Source organism: Schistocerca piceifrons, chromosome 1, assembly GCF_021461385.2.
Source record: "Schistocerca piceifrons isolate TAMUIC-IGC-003096 chromosome 1, iqSchPice1.1, whole genome shotgun sequence".
Lineage (NCBI taxonomy): Eukaryota > Metazoa > Arthropoda > Insecta > Orthoptera > Acrididae > Schistocerca > Schistocerca piceifrons.
Genome location: NC_060138.1, coordinates 1,027,913,277 through 1,027,937,773, shown reverse-complemented (window position 1 = coordinate 1,027,937,773; position 24,497 = coordinate 1,027,913,277). Strand labels below are relative to the sequence as shown.

Sequence of the window (24,497 nt, the reverse complement as noted above, 5' to 3'; positions counted from 1 at the left end):
CTGCCCTGGCCAGCACATTCTCCAGATCTCTCACCAATTGAAAACGTCTGGTCAATGGTGGCCGAGCAAATGGCTCGTCACAATACGCCAGTCACTACTCTTGATGAACTGTGGTATCGTGTTGAAGCTGCATGGGTAGCTGTACCTGTACACGCCATCGAAGCTCTGTTTGACTCAACGCCCAGGCGTATTAAGGCAGTTATTACGGCCAGAGGTGGTTGTTATGGGTACTGATTTCTCAGGATCTATGCACCCTAATTGCGTGACAATGTAATCACATGTCAGTTCTAGTATAATATATTTGTCCAATGAATACCCGTTTATCATCTGCATTTCTTCTTGGTGTTGCAATTTTAAAGACCAGTAGTGTGTATGCGAAATAAGTTGCGAAGACAGTAAGCAGCAAAGAAATATTAAATTTGTACGTCATGCATGAAGCGGCAGTTTTCCCCGTATCTCATTCTTTATGGTTCCATAGCTCCTGAGCGATCATAGTTAGGTGGTTGTTAGCTCCTGAGCGATGGCTGTCTTGACAATAAAAGGTATATGGACAGAGTTTGGCTGGAATCGGTTCGGTGGTTTAAGAGGAGATATGGAATACACACAATAATATACGTGTTATATCATGTATGAATTTAGTTAAAGACAAATTTATTGATGACCGAGCGAGGTGGCGCAGTGGTTAGCACACTGGACTCGCATTCGGGAGGACGACGGTTCAATCCCGTCTCCAGCCATCCTGATTTAGGTTTTCCGTGATTTCCCTAAATCGTTTCAGGCAAATGCCGGGCTGGTTCCTTTGAAAGGGCACGGCCGATTTCCTTCCCAATCCTTCCCTAACCCGAGCTTGTGCTCCGTCTCTAATGACCTTGTTGTCGACGGGACGTTAAACACTAACCACCACCACCACAAATTTATTGAGCCACAACTATGAGCCTATGTATTCGTCATCAGTCGCAGAGATCGAATGTCTCAGTCTCGATGAATTTTGGCAGCCAGCACTCACCCCTTTGAAGGAGAGGAACTCCATGCCCCTGGCGACCTGATAGACGAAGGAGGTCAGGTCGCGCGACGTGAGCGCCTTGGAGGGCCCGTGCAGGTTGCCGTAGTGGCGCTCGGCGCGGGAGCTGCGCAGGAAGCTCTGCAGCTTCCCCAGCGCCACGTACTCCATGATGACGAACAGCGGGTCTGAAACAACACAAACTTTTTTGCAGACTTTTTATTCAGAGCAGCAAAAGTCCTCTCTCTGTCTCTCTCTCTCTCTCTCTCTCTCTCTCTCTCTCTTTCCCGGTCCAGTTTCTATCACTCAGATGAACAACACATGTGGAATACGATTAAAAAAACAAAAATAAAAACATGTTTTATCCTTTTTTTCATCCATCTGTGACGCTATTTTATTTGCAGATGAATTCATCGCATTCTGATGCTTTTAGCGAAAGACCAATGAGAATTCACCGAATGTTGTAATGTAAATACATAAAACTGCGACCAATCATTTCTTTGAATATTTATTTATTATTCCACTACATCACTATTTCTAGCATAATGTTCGGTGCTGGCTCTGTGATAAGATGATTGAACACGCTTTAATGTATCGCCGTGATTATTATTTATCTGTCGATATGAATGCAAAATTTAGTTTTTTACTTACTGCGACAGTATGTGCGGCTTTTATCGTTAGTGTCCATCTGCAACGAGGTAACACGAAAGCGCACTGTTGGCGTGAAGTATGAATGAATGAAGTCACGTGGTCTGTTTATCGTTACGTGTTCTCCACTTTTGGAATATTACGTAATGACCAAAAGTCAAAGGGGTTTCCGTCTGGCTTATTCTCTTATACAGCTGGCCAGCAGTTCCTTATTTCGCCTGGCAGCCATACAAGGGTTGCGCAGGTACAGTTTGATAATGGGGCTGCCACTTCACGATCTTCCCGCCGGCCTGATTTTTATGTAAGATGTGTAACGATACAACAGCTCAAATAACTGGAGCGAACTAACAGAGGATGTTAACAGTTCGACAAGGCTACAACCTTTCACCATTCGCCCTTGCAATGGAAAATGAAGCTGTCGGAAAAACGCACTAAGGACAAAAATGTTAACAGAACAGATCACCATACAGCAAGTAGATAGAAATTTGTCTAGAGACAATGGTAACATACTGGAGACCTAAAGTTGACAAATTCAGTAATCTAAACGACACCATTAGAAGATTTCTCCAAAATAAAGAAAGAACAGAAACTTATATTAAATTTCATAATTATGTCGGTACCAGGGAATGAATTTTGATAATGAAAAACACGATAAAATAAGATTACAAGCCAATGAAACGAAAATCCGTAAGAGCATAACACAATACATGAAGATAGTTTATGAAAGAAGGAAATATTTTAGGAAGGCATTAAAAATTGATGCAAATGAAGAAGCTGAAGAAACTAAAAAAACGTAAATGCTCTCAGTTGCGAATGGAAGACTGAAGATTACCAGTACCTTTTTGGTAATACATCCCGCAAGGTAAAAGATGTATTAGACGACCGTAAAAAAAGTTGAAGAATCGAATCTTAAAGGTGGAGCAAGACATAGCGTATGATAGAAGAAAGAAGAAAAGAAGAAGAAAGTTCAGCCACGCTACCAGGTTATCTCAGACAACCACACACTTCAGCATTAGTTCTTCTAAGAAGTTATGTTCGAAACGATCCTACTACAAGGTTCAACAACCACCAAGTAACTGGTGTTAACGGAATGGCTCCAGAAAATCGATAGGAACTTATGGAATGAGCTGTGTAGATGACCGAAGAACATGTTATAGTATTGCTACCATGATAGGATTATTGACTCTGCTTATTAGACATATGCTTGTCGTCTAGCCAATAATTGACTCTCTCATCGTACTAATGTTCAATTTTTTTCAGTATTGCAGCGAAATGGAGCAGTCATTCACGGGAAAATATCAAATCCACGGTTCACGGACAGGCACAGAATAAAAATTATTTCGATTCCATAATAACGAAATGGTTATGGAAGTCGCCATGTTTTCATACAACAGCTTTCGCGTGACAGGGAGACAAAAACAAACAAACAAACAGGGATCTCGTAATAACTTTCCGCGTCTTTACCCCTCTGTAAGCAGTTAGCAGATGGAAGTAGCGATACGTAAATACTTACACAGTGCCAGTTGCTACCACAAATATTGGCCGCGTCGTGTCCCCTTAAGCAAGCGTACCGGCAGGGAGGTTCGTTAGCCATACGATCGGTGAAATTACGTCAGCGAACCGACAGTTATTATGCACGCCACGTAATATCAGCAAATCCATGGATCACATACAGTCAGCATAAAGTATTAGCCACTGGAACGCAACAAACCGCATATTCTGTCTTTGTTCGTTATCATGCCCGTAACACATTAACAATTACTAATGCAAAAGCTTATGCAAATTTTAACACATTAGTCAAGAGGACACTGTACCAACAGCCGCAAAGCTTTGTATTCAGTAGAAAAACAAACTCGAAATATCATAATTAATCACGAGGAGAATCAAAAGAAGCGTAACTGGCGTACGTACCTGTTTCGCAACAGTATTGCTAAATTTTCTGTTACACAATATTATTGTTGCAATTAAACAGAAAATGCACAGTACCACGCACAGAAATTACCACCAAATGAAGTCGCGCAATGTTTAAATCAACGGCGAGATATCAGGTGTTACTCGGACACTGCTTCATTCGTCTTTTACGAAGCGCACGTTTCCATTCAGGAGGAACGTTCTCGGAAGCAATCCACAAAACGAAGTGCATTTCTGCTGTCTGTAAGACTGTAAAATGTAAGTTCAGCTTTGTGCAAGTGAGAGAATCTTTATTTATTGGCAGAATGTCTGAGAAAATCTAAGGTATTACGCGATTCTGAAGGACAATAAACTACAAGAAAACTTTGTGTTTATTGTTCATCGCCCTTCCAATTCTGCTACATAATTCCCTTTAGTAATCCTCCCTATCGGTCTCTCCCCTCCCCTTCAAACTGCCAACAATCAGCTCTTTGATATTCTCGATGTATTAAAGGTTTGCAATATACAACTCTTCTGACTGGGTTGACGCGATCACCCGAGATTTTCTTGCATAGTAGAAATTACACCCGATCCATAGTAACATCATGCCTCTAACAGTATGTCCATCTCGCAAGTTTAGTTTTGATCTAGTCGATAAGCACTGCGAACAAAGCTAAAACCAAACGTTTTCGCATGGCAGAAGGTGCTAATATCATAGATTTTCTGGCCTATTGTATTCCCGTACCGACCGAAAGGAAAATGACATTTTATATGCTTCTGTACGTGCCTGAATCTCTCTCATGGTCGCTTCATAATTGTTGCATACTGTTCTTCGAATACAGATTCTCTAAATTTGCTCAACAGAATTTCGCGAGAACTACTTAGTCTTTTTTCAAAGGATCCCTTTTTCAATTCTGCAAGCATTTATATTATACTTTTCTATGGGATATACCGATCTGTTTCGATCCTAATTTCACTGTTTCAAATGGCTCTGAGTACTATGGGACTTAACAACTGTGGTCATCAGTCCCCTAGAACTTAGAACTACTTAAACCTAACTAATCTAAGGACATCACACACATCCATGCCCTAGGCAAGATTCGAACCTGCGACCGTAGCGGTCACGTGGTTCCAGACTGAAGTGCCTAGAACCGCACGGCCACACCGGCCGGCCTTTAATTTCATTCCATGCCTGTTCTCATGCTTGCTTGATATGAACCTCAACACTGGAACAGAATTCTAGAACTGTCCCACTGTCCTCTTATAGATACTAAGTTCTCTTAAGTAAGGATGGGTGTTGTACTTCGATGATAGTGTTCCTAGGAACACATGACGTATATCGGCCTGTATTTCAATCTAATTGGAGATTTTAGAATCACATGAAGGAATACCTACCAGAAATTGCCATAAGAAGTTTCCGAAATTTTCTACTGTTTTTTGTTGTTGGGAGATAAGACGTTGTGTTTCGTGCAGCACTGGTAAATATTCTGAGTTCTACACACATACATATTAAATCTATTTTGAAGACAGTTTTAACACTTTAGTTAGAGAGTTCTTTGGTTAGTTATTGTTGTTGTGGTCTTCAGTGCTGAGACTGGTTTGATGCAGCTCTCCATGCTACTCTATCCTGTGCAAGCTTCTTCATCTCCCAGTACCTACTGCAACCTACATCCTTCTGAATCTGCTTAGTGTATTGATCTCTTGGTCTCCCTCTACGATTTTTACCCTCCACACTGCCCTCCAATGCTAAATTTGTGATCCCTTGATGCCTCAAAACATGTCCTACCAACTGATCCCTTCTTCTAGTCAAGTTGTGCCACAAATTTCTCTCCTGCCCAATCCTATTCAATACCTCCTCATTAGTTACGCGATCTACCCACCTTATCTTCAGCATTCTTCTGTAGCACCACATTTCGAAAGCTTCTACGGTTAGTAACATTCTGTAATTTTTTAAAAACTAGTTATATGACTTGTATTACTTGTGGGTGGTTGTGCACCATCGTGTACCTCGAAAGGAGGTCTTCTGCTATGAAGCATGTGGTGGCTACGAATGAAATGGGTTTCTTTAACCTCTTAACAGTTTTATCTATGGAAATTCGTGTTATAGTCAAATATCTTCCACTTGAAAATATATTTAACTTGTAACTGGTTTTTGATAAGACTTCTGCTCAGTTTGATTAATCACTGGGTATTATTGTGTAGTAGAGTAATAATGTAGTAACTTGGCTATTAAAGACAGTACTGACAAGATATTTTGGACAGCGACACTTGTAAAATTCTGTAGAGTATTTATTCCTAATTACATGATCATGTTATAAGTTTCAACATTTTTTTGTTTCGCTTTTTGCAAAACCTTGCTATTTCGGAGCAATTTTTATAGTTTCAATAATGACTGCAGTACACAAAAAGTGAATCCTATATTTGAAAATGGAATAAGAGAGTATATTATATTTCTAATACAGGGCTGTCTAGTTTCAAGGTACAACGCTCTCCGTCTACAGTTTATCGTCGCCTGTGACACATAATTTAGGTAATGATTTTACAGTTCTTGGCTCAGGTAACATGCTGAAGAAGGTCAGACCAGAAGAAAGAAAGTTCAAAGTTTAGCATCTCATTGACGACGTGTTCACTAAACGAAGCCTGGTAAAAACTTCATACATTATGTAGGGAACATCCGTTGTCCAGTGACATCCGCTACCATTCGTGTTTAACAACTGTTGCATGTCAATTGTAACGTGACCGATTTCAGTCTTCACGAATATCAGGATTACTAAGTGATCCGTTACAGTAGACTGCTGCAGATCACTTTCGACAACAGTTCTGAAGATTATCGTATGGACCAAAAACTTAATGTTATAATTGACGAGCGATCGTTACGTCAAATTAACTGTTTCCATAATTTGCGTAATTGGTGCCACAGATCATCAGTGTTTTTGAAAAACGAAGACGTGCCTGCCGGGAACCTGCTATAACTTTATTGTTTCTCGATGAGTACTTTCGGTAGCACCATCATCATTGTGAAATTAAAAAATTTCCTGGCTGATTAAAACAGTGTACCGTACCGACAATCTAACTCAGGACCTTTGCTCTACCGACTGAGCTACTCAAGCACGACTCAAGACCCAACTTACAGCCTTCATTCTGGATACATACCCCCTCCCTTCGGGCTGTGTCTAAGCTACGTATCCGCAATATCCTTTCTTCCAGAAGTTCTTGCAAATTTCGCACGAGAGCTTCTGAGGCGTTTGGAAGGTCAGGGATGAGATTCTGGTGGAAGTTAAAGCTGCGAAGACGGGTCCTGGAAAGCTCAATCAGTAGAGCTCTTGCTCGCGAAAGGCGACGGTCCCAAGTCCGAATCTCGGCCCAGCACACAATTTTAATCGGCCAAGAAGGTTTGTATCACCGCGTACTCCGCTGCAGATTGAAAAATTCGTTTGTGAAATTGGTGTGTAAAGTTGTTATTCCGAACAACCAGAGGACACGAACCCGACGGTGCAAAAGCAATCTTATGATCACCACAGTAGGAATAATGGTAATGTGTGTCCTCTGTCTCCTTCGCGTTGGCATGCCAGAGTAAGATCTTCATAGTTTACAAACCGCGTCACTACGAATAAAATATTCAAGCTTTCAATGGCTGTGTCTGCCATCTTCTTCAGGAATAAAAAGCACTGACTCCTGGAGCTGGCACGACATATAGGCGCGGCAGCAGCGTCTGGAATCCTCCAGAGACAGCCGAAATGATGCAGGCGTGGAATGGCGTCGTAGCATCTTCGGTCTACCCGACACCCCCGGGATAACAAGGCCGTCCAGCAGTGTTAGTGACGTCACACTAAAAGGCCCATAGCCGACGCAGCAGTCCACGGACACCTCCGTACAGACGCGCCTGATGCTAACCATCTTCTGTCCGTCATACAGAAAGGAGTGAACTATAATTCGAACCAAAGACCAAATTATATATATTCTTGTAAACAGCATAAAGGTTCATAACGAAATACCGATTACATATACGGGCAGGAATAAGTTTAATCGATTGAGGAACTTTGCCACTATTTTATAATTGTCAGAAGACTATTTAGCTTTAAAACTCGCATACAGGTGGTGACAAATGCCAACTGACAGCAGGACTTAACATTTTGAAGTTATTACACTGAAAGTAAATTATCTTAAACACTGTCATACATAGCAAAACCCTCACAACTTTCGTTTACAATAAGGTAACAAGAGTTCGCTTTATCTCATAAAACACATGACTATTGTGAATTTACTCATATGTTCATGGTGACAGCTCTTTTCAAGAATTTTTACAAGTGTATCCCAAGTAATAAAGAATGGAAACAAAAGATAGATACCAAATATTCTTCTTTTAACATAGACATCACTGAACACAAGATTCTGTCTTGCACTGTGATACTAAGGGACTGCTCTTTCCTTTAAGAAAAGCCTGACAATTTGAAGTTCACTCTGCTATTGAGGATACACTTCTTGAAACAATATTAAAAATGTTATGACAGGTAAGGAAATGAAAAACAACCAAGTGCATTACATGTAAGAATGTGAGCAAAAGGCTGAGGCTCTCTTTACTTACCATTTTCAATCTCTCTACAGCTTTTCCACGTAGAAATCACCAACTGCAAGTCTCATTATTGCTGTCTGTTACTAACAAAGTGCTTTTCTATTTAGGAAACCTGACAATTTGCTGTTCATTCAGGTACTGAAGATAAACACTTTTCAGAGGAGTTCTAGAACCTATTCCTGCCCGTATATGTAATCGGTATTTCGTTATGAACCTTTATGCTGTTTACAAGAATATATATAATTTGGTCTTTGGTTCGAATTATAGTTCGCTCCTTTCTGTATGACGGACAGAAGATGGTTAGCATCAGGCGCGTCTGTACGGAGGTGTCCGTGGACTGCTGCGTCGGCTGTGGGCCGCTTAGTGTGACGTCACTAACACTGCTGGACGGCCTTGTTATCCCGGGGGTGTCGGTCTACCGCGGCACCGAGGCCTACGAGAAGGACAGGTCTTGGCGCGTTCGTCACGAAGGTGGGCCGAGCTCCGTTACTCGCTCGCTCGCTCAGCTCAGCAAACAAACTGCGTTTCTACACATTTTAACTCGTAGCTGGGTGTCTATGTACAGACAAGAATTGCATCTTGTACTGGAATGCACTATTAAGGAGTTTCATTGTTTAGGAGTCCCACTACGATAGGAAGTCCATAGGTCTATTAAGAATTTGCTACCCATGTACTGGGATACAATACAGTTAAAATCATTCCAGAATGATTACCAGTTGCATAAGGCACCACATCTTGTATGAAATGAAAACTGTTACGCAGAAAAAAGTAAATGACATAAAAAAGCTTTACACCATTTATGTCGATACCTAATACAGGTCCCACCAACATTCAAGAAAGGAAATTGGAATAACCCACTGAATTACAGACCCCTATCACTGACCTCAATTTGCAGTAGGATTTTGGAGCATATACTGTACTCTAACATTATGAATCACCTTGAGGAAAATGACTTATTGATACATAACCAACACCGATTCAGAAAATATCGTTCTTGTGCAACACAGCTAGCTCTTTATTCCCATGAAGTAATGAGTGCTGTCGACAAGGGATCTTAGGTCGATTCCATATTCCTAGCTTTTCAGAAGGCTTTTGATACTGTTCCTCTCAAGCCACTATTAATCAAATTGCGTGCATATGGAGTATCGTCTCAGTTGTGTGACTGGATTTGTGATTTTCTCTCTGAGAGATCACAGTTCGTAGTGATAGACGGTAAATCATCGAGTAGAACAGAAGTGATATCTGGCGTTCCGCAACGTAGTGTCATAGGCCCTCTGCTGTTCCTGATTTACATAAATAATCTAAGTGATAATCTGAGCAGCCCCCTTAGATTGTTTGCAGATGACGCTGTAATTTACCGTCTAGTAAAATCATCCGACGATCAATTCCAATTACAAAATGATCTAGAGAGAATTTCTGTATGGTGCGAAAAGTGGCAATTGGCACTAAACAAAGAAAAGTGCGACGTCATTCACATGAGTACTAAAAGAAATCCGATAAACCGCACAAATCTAAGGGCTGTCAGTTCGAATAAATACCTAGGAATTACAAGTATGAGCAACTTAAATTAGAAAGACCACATAGATAATATTGTGGGGAAGGCGAAACAAAGACTGCGCTCTGTTGGCAGAATACTTAGAAGATGCGACAAACCCAGCCTACATTACACTTGCCCGTCCTCTGCTGGAATATTGCTGCGCGGTGTGGGATCCTTACCAGGTAGAATTGAAGGAGGACATCGAAAAAGTGCAAAGAATGGCGGCTCATTTCGTGTTATCGCGCAATGGGGGTGAGAGTGTGCCTGATATGATACGCGAGTTGGGGTGGCAGTCACTGAAACAAAGGCGGTTTTCTTTGCGGCGAGATCTATTTACGAAATTTCAATCACCAACTTTCTCTTCCGAATGCGAAAATATTTTGTTGACACGCACCTACGTAGGGAGAAAGATCATCATAATAAAATAAGACAAATCAGAGCTCGAACGGGAAGATTTAGGTGTTCCTTTTTCCCACGCGCCATTCGAGAGTGGGATGGTGTAGTAGTAGTATGAAAATGGTTCGAAGAACCCTCTGCCAGGCACTTAAGTGTGAATTGCACAGTAACCATGTAGATGTAGATGTTTGTTGTACGACTAGTAGTAGGTCAGACTCCATAATAGCGGATTCCAATAGAAGATGCAGTTTTCGTTAGTACGTACACACCCAGTTACATGTTAACACGTCTGGAAAATCATTTTGTCTGCTGAGTTAATCGAGCAAGCGTAGGCCTACCTTCTAGATGTACGCGCCGCGGCCCGTCTTACTCGCAGGCCTCGCGCTGCACCGAGTGCCGTCAGATGACGCAAGAGGCTTGTGCCACGTTTGAAACTGCCGCTCCCGCCTCCCTACAAGCGTCATCATCGTCTTTGCTCTTGCAAGATATCCAAAGCCCGCCCCGAAGCCCAACAAAGTGTGTAGCCCTGGTCTCTGTTAAAACTGCTGCTGTTTATCCAACTTTCGGCCGCCGTTTCTGTCTCTGCGAAAATTCTTGCGTTTTATCGTAAGGTCGGCCACCTACATTATAAAGTGAGCAGTGGCGGCTGCTGTGTAAGAGCACAAGACCTTGTTATTGGCTATTTTTCTTTGAATGCTGTGAAAGGCACACACATGCTGTAATCTAAAATACACGGCACTAAATCTACCGCGTTGTGCTACATTGCTACTCCTCTAGACCCCGCGAAACGTGACATCAGGATAGCAATCACATCTTCAGTTGTGTACGTTTAAAGGACTTTTTGCACATGCGCAACTGGCATGACGTAATTGTCTTACGGGCCAAATACATAAGGATTTGATGAACAACGTGCAAGGCTTACGGCGTGAACCGCTATACCTTACCATTCAACTACAAGTTTACATCAGTGCCACCAGGTGATAGCATATTGGAGCAGACTTTTATCCCCGTTGGCTTGACATAAATCCTGCTATGCGATAGCACATCCTCACATATGCCAATTCACTCACTATATGGTAAAATTACTTTGGCCTTCATTATATGTCATTGTTATACTGATAGCAAAACTTATTTTGTGGCCTTCTGAATGCGTTATAGTATATTAAGTTTTGGATTTAATCATACAGTAATCCATTTGAGGCGCTGAGAACCGTAAAGACCTGCAGCATCATCGTCGACTATGAGATTGTAGCATTCATACTTGCTTCTGGTATCTGTTGATCTTATGGCGAGTCAGGTTTATCTGTGCTGTAGGCCCACATTGCATACACGAGTATGAACATTCACGAAAAGCTGTCTCCCTGGTTTCTCTGATATCAATTTAAATGTGAGATCGATGGCGGTTTGCAATATGTCCTTACGGTTCTCAGCGCCTCATTCGTATTGTAGTCAAGTGACTATGTTGGCAGGCATTAAACACAACCATTTCCACAAAGGGCAGTGTGTGTTTAGAGTTGGTTGTTTACTGTTCAGGAATCGGCTTGTGTGTGTTGTGTCAACATAATCTCTTTTGAAACTATTTTGAGTCTAAGAGAAAAGGAAAGTTAGCCAAAAAGGAACTAAAGCCTACCAGACCAGAACCGTTCATTAAGAAAGAGACAAAATAGAATAAGCGTGACTACAAGCTAACATATCAAAAAGCGCTTCAGTTGTTGTTTGGATGCAACGTAAAAATGTCTGCTTCTCAGATCGGAAGTTGATTCGTGGAATAACACAGGTGTTAAGAACCTTACAAGTTTGCCCTAAATAATAAAAAAGCACGAAAACTGCCACTTGCGCCAAAATGAGCAACGGAGAGTAGTCAAAGCTTACATATTACTTCTTTCTTGTCCCAAACTGTACTTCATTATGTTCAGGACAACAGAATTACACAAAAACCATTCTTTCTTTTGCCAGACAAGTATACATATTATTATTTGTTCTTACGCATTACTGATATACAGCAGATCTATTACTTTAACATCTAATGTTTACTCATGAACCTTCACCGAAAGTAAACAGCCGAGGTTAGAATAACAGACCCCCCCCCTCCCCGATACACACACACACACACACACACACACACACACACACACACACACACACACCTTTCCACGTATCAAAATCTGAATTAGAAGCACGATAGCAGAAAAATCGTTCTGACCGTCGCAAAGGATAAGCGATTCAATTGGCTCGGCAGCGTTGCATGGAACACAGCTGAATATAAATTCGGCAGTAGCAGCCAGAATACAGACGAAGGCGATAGGTTTGTTTTGTTTTGACGAGACTTCGTTGAGCGTATGAGGTACGCCCTTGACAGTGTAATTTAGAATTCCATCAACATTGCAATTATTGCTGACTTCGTAAGTCTAGGCAGAGGTTGTTAACTCAGTCTCACTCGTGAAAACAGCTAAAATATCATGAGCTACACCGTGGACGCCTATATGGAAAAGACACGAACTACAGCTACTAAACTATTCATACCTGCATTCGACCGACCACAATACTAACTAAATCATAGCAGCAATCAGGCGCGTTCGTGCTTTGTCCAGCTAAATAAAGGTAGCAACACGAACAGTTCTTGTCACGGTTTTCGCAACTGCTAAACAGCGTACAGAGAGAAGTTCTAAAGAAGTTACCTCCACAACCGCACCGTCTGGTAACTGGATGAAGTGTTAAATGTATACAGACACTTCATCACCGAAGCAAGATATCGAAGTATATCACTTTTTCGAAAAAAAATCTATTTGCAAGTCATTGGGACAGTCAAAATGATCATATGAATTACTTATTCCATCAACTTTGCGATACATTGTAGCTGCAGTTTACCATAAACATATTGTCTTCCGCCTGAGTGGTACTGTAGCATTGAAACGTAGAACTTTGGCGTGTTCTGATTGGTTGACTGCTGCCTACAACACAGTACGAGGAGCTATCTATGATCGTGGGGCATGTGACCAGCGCGTCGCCAATTCCTCCAGCAGTTACTGTAAGTAGATAGATCTTGGCGATGGAGACACCGGGAATCGAACATGGGTCCGAACCCAGGAACGCTAACCATTCGGCTACGGAGCATTGTCTCAGATAATCCTTAATCAGACATGGCATGTACGTTGTTCCATCATTCATATTAGTAGTTCAGCATCGTTTATTTTAAATGGCCACTGTGATTATTTTCTGAGTAGAACCGTCTTTTTCTACTTTTTTTTTATTTTTTTATACTACGTTTTGCCAACTGCTATCATCAAACATGGAAAAGCTTAGAACTTGCAGAACAAGTGACACTCCTATCAGCTGTGCTTTGCCAGTTCTAAGCTTGGTGACGTCTTAATTTTTGACAGCATTTCTCGTGGAGAACAGTGGTCTGCCAGAAAGCAGTTTAAGAATGAGCACCAACAGTCTCGACCGCAAAAAACAATTTCGGTCAGTTTTTGATCATCATCCGACCTCATACCATGATGGTAGGCGGTGGTGGTGAATGGAGCGGCTGTTATAGCCCCACGAACGTCAACTGAGTAGTTTTGATATTTAGCGAAAATGCTTTTTGAATGTTATAATCATTCAGGATAACAACAATTCGAACCATCCGGAATGAAGTTTTCACTCTGCAGCGGAGTGTGCGCTGACATAAACTTCCTGCCAGATTAAAAATGTTGCTGGACCAAGAATCGAATTTGGGACTCTTGCCTTTCGCGGTAGAGTGCTCTATCGACTGAGCTACCTAAGCACAGCTAACGACCGGTCCTCACAGCTTTACTTTCGGCAGTACCTCGACTCCTATCTTCCAAACCTCGCAAAAGCTCTCCTCCGAACCTTGCAGAACTAGCGCTCCTAGAAGACAGGATGTTGCGGAGATATGGCTTAGCCATAGCCTGGTAGGAGAAGAGATACTGGCGGAAGTAAAGCTGGGAGGACGGGTGGTGAGTCGTGCTTGGGAAGTTCGGTCTGTGCCGGCGCAGTAGCTCAGCGTGCCCTCTGTAAAAAACACGGAGTGAACGAACCAACGATGAAACTTGAACGGGCATCATGGGACGTCCTCCCAGAACAAATGCAACGAACAATAACGAACAAAATCAGACCAGCAAAAAAAAAAAAAAGGTTGGTAGAGCACTTGGCCGTGAAAGACAAAGGTCCCGAGTTCGAGTCTCGGTCCGGCATACAGTTTTAATCTGCCAGGAAGTTTCAAATCCACACCGTATTTTTAATAAAGGAAAACAGCCTGTTAGTACTTCAGAGATAGCCCGTTCATGACGACGCGTTACTCCGTCAAGCTATGCTACCTAGGTGACACGAGGAACCGGTGGTATACCCAGGAGGTCACCATGCATGAATAGTACTATCACAACATGAGAGCTGGTACTCAGTTTTTCATTTCCGCCTGCTGCTTTCGGTTACACTAAAGCGGTAAGCACTCCAGCTTAATCAGAATAAAATTTATTATAAAATACGGAGATGTGTTATACCAATGATCAAGCTAATCTGTCTTTTAAAATCTCTACTTGCACAGAATCTTTTTTTGCTTTTTAAGGTTACCGAATCCAAAAGTTACAAAAGCAAAGGCCACTATGCAACAGCTGCTTATGAGCCACAGATGCGTAAGAGCCATAAATGAGGTTGTATATGATACAAATCAAAAATATACTTCTAACGATGTGTATAAACACAGCTAGTACTTACTGTCATATTTCACAAACAGAAAACTTCGTGTGTCGTACGGTGTGGCATGTCTACGTTTTGTCCTTGTCAATATGTTACACTGATTAGCTCCAGTGGAATGTTCTATTTTTCCAGCAAATTGTGTTTATGTAGTCTTTTTTGCTAATCGTCATCTTTCAAACTCAGATTATAGACGAGTGAACCTTTAAGGACCTTGATCGGTGGTAGAACAGACAGATCTCCATATTTTGAAAAGTTTCTTATTCGCTTTTATAAGCTCAAGTTGGGTGGGTCCATTTCTAAGTTTAAGTTGAAGAAAAGAAGGCAGTCAACGCTAAATCAACAAGGTACTGCAGCCATAGATTTCGACTATAACATAATCATCATCGGTGCATTACGAAAGAGTCATACAGTTCCCTAAGTGTCAGAGCACAGCACATGACAAATTGAAACTAGTGATTACATAAAAGTTTTGTCTGAGATGTAAAGGGTAGTATCGTTTTGTCGTATACTCTGGGACCTATATGACTCTTCAGTAATGCACCTATGATCTCTGTGTTACAGTCGAAATCTATATCTGCAATAAACTGATGTTCTTCCTACAATTTTGGGCGCACAGCATCCAATAGATTTCAACTTAGTTACATTTTAAATTTAGATACGCATTTTCACTTCGTAATCTTTCGTAGTAGGGTCATGAGAGGTCAAGCGAAATCCCGGATTAGAGAAAGATGAAAAGGGAACTGGTTGTGCTCTTTCTAGTTAATCACTGCAGCATTCAAGATAAGTGATTTAGCTAAATCAGGGCAAGCCAAAGTCTGGAGGACAGAATTCGAACCACCATCCATCTGAACACGAGTCCCAGTATCTTAGTACTGCGTCGCCCCACTCTATCGTTTCACTTAGGCCGTTTCGTGTATTTTAAATGGCCAAATCTTGCTTTTGGCTGATACTGAACAGTTACTTCCATCTATCGATGAACAGTGCTTCAGTGAAGTAACGAAGTGTAGTTCAAGTATACATGTATATGAATCTTTGTGTGTGAGTTCAGATTTGTCTTATTTTAGTATGTCATTCCTCCATTCCTAAACAAAATACTTTGACATTCGAAGGACCTAGCTGGTGACTGAAATTTCGTGAAAAAATCTCGCTGCAACGGGAAACCCTTTCGTCTTAATGATTGCCTCCACAGCTCGGTTACCAGATCCGTGACAATCTGTCCCCTCTTCGGGTAATAAAAAACAAGCTGCCCTTCTCTGAGCTTTTCATCTACATCCACATGCTCCAAAAGTCACCACACGGCGCGTGGCGGACGGTACCCTGTATTACTACCGGACATTTCCTTTCCCATTCCACTCGTAAGTCTAGCGAGGGAAAACGACTGACCATGCCCCACCATATTAGCCCTAATTTCTCCTATTTTATCTTCGTTGTCTTTACGCCAAATCTGTGATGGCGGCAGTACAATCGTCCTACAGTCAACTTCAAATGCAAGCTCTTTAAATTTTCTCAATAGTTTTCCTCGAAAAGAGCATCGTCTTCCATCCTAGGAATCCAGTTTGAGTTCCCGAAGCATCTCCGTAATTTCCGAATCGCTTTTATGTCTACCTTTAATCCGACTTGGTAAGGATGCCAAAAACTTCAGCAATACACTAGAATACTCGCACTAGCGCCCTAAATACGGTCTCCCTTACATGTCAACCACACTTTTCTACAATTATACCAATAAACCCAAGACGACCTTTGGCCTTCCCTACTTCATATCACACATGATCGTTTCATTTCTTATCACTTTGCAACGTTACGCCCAGACATTTAAACGAAGTGAGTGTGTCAAGCAGAACGCTACTAATGCTGTATCCAAATATTATGGGTTTGTTCCTTCTACTCATCCACATTGACTTCTACTTCACTAGAGGATTCCCCATCAATTACTACGATCTGTTACCTTTCTGATACAAAATTACGAATTCAGTCGCATAACCGACGCGATACAGACAGGTAATTTGATTAGAAGACGCTTATGAGAAACGGTATCAAATGTCATTTAGAAAATTAAAAATAGGACCCAACGTAAAATCTTCTGTCGATAGCGCTCTTCATTTTATGTGAATAAGGAACCAGTTGTTGTTGTTTCTGAAGGACGGTATTTTGTGTATCCATGCTGGTTGTATGTTAACAAATAATTTTCCACGACGTAATAAAATGGAACACCTACAGCCGTCTTTACGATGTTATTTATTATATGGCTACCAGTTTCGGTACTTCAGTACATCGTAACAATACAGTATATAGAGTGGAAATACGTTATGGTGCACTTTAGACATGTGACAATGGATGTATGTGTTGGCTTTATCAAATGATTACTGTAAATTCACTTACAGAGTATTGTCCTTGATTCTTATTCTGTTTTTAATCTCTCTTTGTAAGGCAAGGTCAGAAAGCTGATGTCGCTATCATTGCTCTTAATGCATACAGGCCAGAAGATGTTGCCCTGAACCACCGAAACTGGTAGCCATGTAATAAATAACATAGTAAGGACAGCTGTAAGTGTTCCATTTTATTATATAAGTGAACGGTCGAAGTCCGTCCAACCGCCTATCAAAAGGATGGACATACAAAAATTTTCTGCGAGGTATTTCATAATGTTTGAACACAGCGTATGTTCGAAAATTTTATACAGCTCGATGTCAATCATGCGCGTTTATAATGCAGCGGACTACATATGTTTTCTTTCTTACGTTTTTCTGTGACCTCTGAATCTTTTCAGTGTTCAGGCGCGAATTTTTGGTCGGGAGAGCGCTGTTGTACGTTACTAGAATGGAGCTATGTCACAGGCATATTCTCGAAGGAACATAATTGGTATATAACTTGGATCGGAAGACTTTAGTGACTTAAGCTGCTTCGCTGTACCTATCTATTTTCTCACGCATTACTCACTTTGTCAGCTGTTCTTGATTCCAGTTGTGGAATTCTTACGACATTTTCTCTCATGAACGAATATATGATGCAACAGTCACTTGTTACCAACATTTTTTATCAGCACGACGTGTTTCGGCAGCATTCTTCGATTTTTCAGGTGCATTTACGGTTACTTTTACATAGTAATTAATGTGAAGTTAGTTTCCTTTGCTGTGTGTGCTAGTGTGGTTATGTGTCGGAAAGGAAGTTTTTACGAAGAGAAGTTGTTGCAATGTGTACATTATGTGGCAAGCATGATTAGTCATTTTGTTAGTGCATTTACTTAAGTTCCTATCGATAAAGCAGAAGTATACAGTGAAGATGAGACATTTGTATCTAGATGTATTTGCATCAGGGCAAATATTAAGTGAGTAGTTAGTAAAGACAATCTTTTTTTATCAATGAAATAGGCGTTCAACATTGGAGAAATTTTTGAAGAAGTTAATATTATTACTTTCAAGTTTATCATTTAGTAACATGTCTCCATGTACTGTATACTACTGTTTTAATTATGAATAACATTTTACCTTGGCTTTTCGGACTCTTTGTATTGATGTAAACAAATTGTCGTGAAAGTGCTAAGTTGTGGTGCAATTGTTACTGTGCTCTGTGTGCCAGATACCGAAGTTACCAACAAACATGTAAGTAAATGCACTAACAGAATGACTTATCATGCTTATCACATAACGGATACACGATTACATACAGGGTATCAGAAAAGACTTTCCCCGATTACATAAATTGATAACTCAGGCTAGACGTAAGATACAAATATGAAACTTGTGTCGAATTGTTTACAACTATCAAAGTTTTTTTTCTGTTCGCAGTACGTAAGTAGTGGATGAGGTGCAGTGCCCAAGAAGCCATGTTAACCAATCAGGAGAAGGCACAGTGTGTCCTGTGGTACCATGAGACACGATCACCAACCACAGTGCACAGACACTTCCAGACAACATTTGGAAGGAATCCACCTGATGTCAAGAGCATTAAAGCCTGGTATGAGAAGTTCAAGAACACAGGATTGGTTGCTGACCTTCCGAGGTCTGGTCGACCAAGAACCTCAGCAGACAGGGTGCAAGCTGTAAGGCAGTCTTTCTGCGAAGTCCGAAAAAATCTGTGCGCAGGGCCTCACGTAAATTACAGATGCCAAAAAGCTCTCTCCTTGACATTTTACACAAACGTTTATTGTTTAGTGCAAACAAAGTGCAAATCGTTCAGGCCTTGTTGCCCAGTGACAGTACACGTCGATATGACTTTGCAGTCGAAATTCTATCACGTATTGAGGACGATGATGGTTATCTTAGACGAATTGCCTTTTCCGACGAAGCGACCTTTTTTGTCAGTGGAGTAGTGAATCGCCATAATGTGCGCATTTGGGGTTCACAACCCCCTGGCGAGGTCATGGAGTCCAAAGCTGAATGTTTGGTGCGCGCTATTGCACGATCGAATTATCGGGCCATTCTTCTTCGCTGAGGCTACCATCCAATCTACATTGTATCTGGACATGTTGCAACGGTACGCTGTTCCTCAGCTGCTTCAGTATCACCCCGATGTCTTGTTTCAGCAAGACGGTGCACCGCCTCATTGGGGTTTGGACGTCCGTGCCTATCTCGATATGACCTTTCCTGGGCGATGGATTGGTCGTGATGGACCAACGGTTTGGTCTCCACGCTTTCCTGACATAACCCCATTAGACTTATTTTTATGGGGTTATGTCAAGGACGAGGTCTACCGAACACATGTACCAGATCTTGAAACCCTGCGGCAACGGATAACCACAGTCGTTGAATCGATCCCTCCAGTGATGTTGGCTAATGTGTGGGCGGAAACTGAATATCGCCTAGGTGTGCTACGTGCTACCAAGTGCGCTCATGTGGAAGTTTACTGATGCGTGAAAGAAACTTTGATAGTTCGTAAACAATTAGACACCAGTTTCATATTTGTATCTTACTTTACTTCTAGCCTGAGTTATCAATTTATGTAATCAGGGAAAGACTTTTCGGACACCCTGTATTTATCTTCCTGAACAGAGGTCTTTTTCGACATATAACCTCACTAGTACACACAGGGAACCCTCTATCCATTATACTTTCAGCCACTTCAAGTCTACTTAATCAAATAAACTTTTTCTCCTTTAAACTAATCTTATTAAAAGATAAACTTTTTCTCCTTTAAACTAATCTTATTAAAAGAGCAGAAAAAAGAACAATTGAGATAAGAATCTCTAGCCTGAAAATGCTAAAATGTAATGTAACAATGTAAAAATAACAATGCACCTAATGACGGCACCAAGCTGCCGAAACGCGTCGTCCTAATAAAATATTACTTAGAAGTGATTGCTGCAGTTCATAAAAATCTTAACAATACCAGGCGTACCGGTATGAAATGAGCGTTAAGATACAAATGTGTCGATAGGGAACATTTGTTGTGAACGAGCCTTAATTTTTTTGTTTGGTTGGCATGACATCTGCCAAAGACATTAGTATACATCAAGTCATGGAAGAAACAACATCATATGTTTTATCGTGTTCACAATATCTATATTTTGTACCAGAAAGTGATCTCAGAAAGCATTTATTTTTTGTTTTCATTTGAAAAAAAAAATGCTAATGAGGCGCATCGAATGCTTGTCGAGGCATATGGTGATCATGCTCTATCAGAAGCAACATGCAAAAGATGGTTTCAACGGTTCAGAAATAATGATTTTGATGTAAGAAATGAAAAACGTGGAAGACCACCAAAAAAGTTCGAAGACGCCGAATTGCAAGCAATATTGGATGGAGATGATACTCTGAGAAAGAACAAATGGCAGCAATGCTAAATGTTTCACAACAAACAATTGCCGACCGTTTGAAAGCTATGGGAAAGATCCAAAAGAGTGGAAAATGGGTGCCACATGAGTTGAATGAAAGACAGATGGAAAACCGAAAAACCATTTGTCAAATTTTGCTTCACAGACATGAAACAAAATCAATTAGCATCGAATTGTTACTGGCGATGAAAAATGGATTTATTTTAAGAATACTAAACGGGAAAAATCATGGGTTAATCCGGGACAACCATCAACATCGACTGCAAAACCAGCTCGATTCGGCAAGAAGACAATGCTCTGTGTTTGGTGGGATCAGAAAGGTGTGGTTTATCATGAGCTTCTAAAACCCGGTGAAACTGTGAATACTAATCGCTACAGACAACAAACGATCAATTTGAATTATGCATTGATCGAAAAAAGACCAGAATGGGCCATTTTTTACACGACAATGCACCTGCACACAAAGCAAAAGTGGTTCAGGATACAATCAAAACACTTGGCTGGGAGCTGCTACCCCACCCGCCGTATTCACCAGTCTTGGCCCCTTCCGACTACCATTTGATTTCGTCAATGGGACACGCATTGACTGAGGAACACTTCGATTGCTACGAAGAAGTCGAAAATCTGGTGTCTGATTGGTTTGCTTCAAAAGACGAACATTTCTATTGGCTTGGTGTCCACAAATTGCCAGAAAGGTGGTCAAAATGTATAGAAATCAATGGTCAGTACTTTGAACAAAATGTTTTTACTATTAATTCAAAATTAGTGTTTCATTTTCACAAAAAAACGCTCATTTCATACCGGTACACCTGGTATAATGGCAGTCCCCTAATAACGTCCATATAACGTGGATAAATTCAAGTTCATATATTTTATCTGTTTAATTACTTTCGGAAAAGCGCATTTAGTAACTGCGCTTCAGTGACGCTTACGAGCTCTCACGACAACAGTGTAGGGATGAGTCGGATAAGACTGGTCTCCCAGCAGAGAGGTGTAAGTTCTAGGCGCTTCAGTCTGGAACCGCGCGACCGCTACGGTCGCAGGTTCGAATCCTGCCTCGGGCATGGATGTGTGTGATGTCCTTAGGTTAGTTAGGTTTAAGTAGTTCTAAGTTCTAGGGGACTGATGACCTCAGATGTTAAGTCCCATAGTGCTCAGAGCCATTTGAACCATTTTTGAACCTACAACAGCCAGCTACCGCCAGATAGCAGATGGCGTGCGCTGGAAGCAACGCCGAGTTTACGGAGTCACGGTCGACGGGGCGGAGGGCGCAGAGGGGAGGGAAGGACAGAAGCGGAGGGCGGACAGAGTGGGATAGGATGAGGTAAGCCGGGAAGGCGCCCTCGCTGTCCGGTCGATGCTCGGCGTGCCTGCGGACCTCGGGCTCGTGTGCGGACAGCCTACGCGGCTGCTGGCTTTAATTAGCTCCCGTCTGCTGACCCACGACCTGCATGCCACGCCACCGCCACGCCGCTTTACTGGCGACAGTGACACTGAGGCCAAGGCGTCAGCCACACCTGACGCGCTTCAGGGGCTCACCCACCCACGCATAAGCCGTTAGCACACGGGCACAGAGCAAAGGAGTTTCCCGTGGCGAAGGACCGAAGAGTATGTGTACGGACCCTCCCCCCCCCCCCCCCCCCCCTACAGCGCCTTGTGCATCACCAGTCGTGCTGCTGTTTCCTGTGTGTTTGCTTGCTTACTCGCCTTTCTATTGGGTTTGCTATCTACATCTACATGGATACTCTGCAAATCACATTCAAGTGTCTGGCAGAGGGTTCATCGAACCACCTTCACAATTCTCTATTATTCCAATCTCTTATAGCGCGCGGAAAGAATGAACACCTCTATCCTTCCGTACGAGCTCTGATTTCCCTTATTTTATCGTGGTGATCATTCCTCCCTATGTAGGTCGGTGTCAACAAAATATTTTCGCATTCGGAGGAGAAAGTCGGTGATTCGAATTTCGTGAGAAGATTCCATCGCAACGAAAAACGGCTTTCTTTTAACGACTTCCAGCCCAAATCCTGTATCATTTCTGTGACGCTCTCTCCCATATTTCGCGATAATACAAAACGTGCTGCCTTTCTTTGAACTTTTTCGATATCTCTGACAGTCCTATCTGGTAAGGATCCCACACCGCACAGCAGTATTTTAAAAGAGGACGGACAAGCGTAGCGTAGGCAGTCTCCTTAGTAGGTCTGTTACATTTTCTAAGTATCCTGCCAATAAAACGCAGTCTTTGGTTAGCCTTCCCCACAACATTATCTATGTGTTCCTTCCAATTTAAGTTGTTCGTAATTGTAATACCTAGGTATTTAGTTGAATTTACGGCTTTTAGATTGCATTGATTTATCGTGTAACCGAAGTTTCAAATGGTTCAAATGGCTCTGAGCACTATGGGACTTAACATCTGTGGTCATCAGTCCCCTAGAACATAGAACTACTTAAACCTAACTAACCTAAGGACATCACACACATCCATGCCCGAGGCAGGATTCGAACCTGCGACCGTAGTAACCGAAGTTTAACGAGTTCCTTTTAGCACTCATGTGGATGACCGCACACTTTTCTTTATTCAGGGTCAACTGCCACTTTTCGCACCATTCATATATTTTATTGTAAATCGTTTTGCATTTTGTCTTCTGATGACTTTATTAGTCGATAAACGACAGCGTCATCTGCAAACAACCGAAGACGGTCGCTCAGATTGCCTCCCCAATCGTTTATATAGATAAGGAACAGCAAAGGGCCTATAACACTACCTCGGGGAACGCCAGAAATCATTTCTGTTTTACTCGATGACTTTCCGTCAATTGCTACGAACTGTGACCTCTCTGACAGGAAATCACAAATCCATTCATGTAACTGAGACGATATTCCATAAGCACACAATTTCAATACGAGCCGCTTGTGTGGTACAGAGTCAAAAGCCTTCCGGAAATCCAGAAATACGGATTCGATCTGAAATCCCTTGTCAATAGCATTCAACACTTCATGTGAATAAAGAGCTAGTTGTGTTTCACAGGAACGATGTTTTCTAAACCAATGTTGACTCTGTGTCAAAAGACAGTTTTCTTCGAGGTAATTCATAATGTTCGAATACGTATGTTCTAAAATCCTGCTACATATCGACGTTAACGATATGGGCTTGTAATTTAGTGGATTACTCATACCACCTTTCTTGAATATTGGTGTGACCTGTGCAACTTTCCAGTTGCATGGGGGCTTGATTATATTTTGATATGCAAATAGTTTTTAATTTTAGTAGCTGACTGTCCGGTTACGTAGTCTCGTAAACGGTTGGCCCTGACTAGTATTTGTACGCAATCTGACTGCATAGAACAACAACAAAGAATGAAATGAAAATTCTCGTTAACACAATTAATTAATTAAGTCCCCAGCAACTATAAAACCTACGAAACCAAAGCACAAGTATAACTGTTCTGTGTGTGGAAGTATGACTCAACGTACACATGTGGCACGGTTCGTCTTCAATAAGACAAGAAATTTCAAATACCATTTATACTGAAGTGATAAAAAAAATTAGAAATACTATAATTGCGCAAGAAAACCAGAATTACACTCTAATACAAGAACACAAGCCAGATGCTTTGTTGACTCAACCTGTAATGACGCATTATTCAGGACATTGGAATAATGAGAAAAAAAAAGAAAAGGAGTTTTGTTACCTTCATATGTATTGACGAAAAGCACTCTGATCATTACAATATCTCCATTAGAACAACATCTGCTGCCTATCCCATCAAACAACTGCATAAAACATGGAACAAGCGCTCTCCACTACGACTTCTAGACAAGAACTTTTCACTACGACATCTCAGCAAGCACTCCTACTACGAGTTCTCGACAAGCACTTTTCACTAGCACATCTCAACAAGCACTGCCTACTACGAGTCCTCGACAAGCACTGCCAGTGGAGGCGGCGGAATAAAACTCTTTGGCGCAATCTCTGGCGCTGTGG

General features: G+C 41.6%; 1 protein-coding gene across 1 annotated transcript in view; it reads right to left on the bottom strand.

Moving 5' to 3' along the window:
* LOC124796174 (tyrosine kinase receptor Cad96Ca) overlaps nucleotides 1-24,497 on the bottom strand; it is a 463,689-nt gene that overhangs the window by 15,545 nt on the left and 423,647 nt on the right. Inside the window, exon 8 of the mRNA XM_047260268.1 lies at nucleotides 1,007-1,188. Coding sequence (XP_047116224.1) covers nucleotides 1,007-1,188 — 182 coding nt within the window. The remainder of the gene's footprint in view (nucleotides 1-1,006; nucleotides 1,189-24,497) is intronic.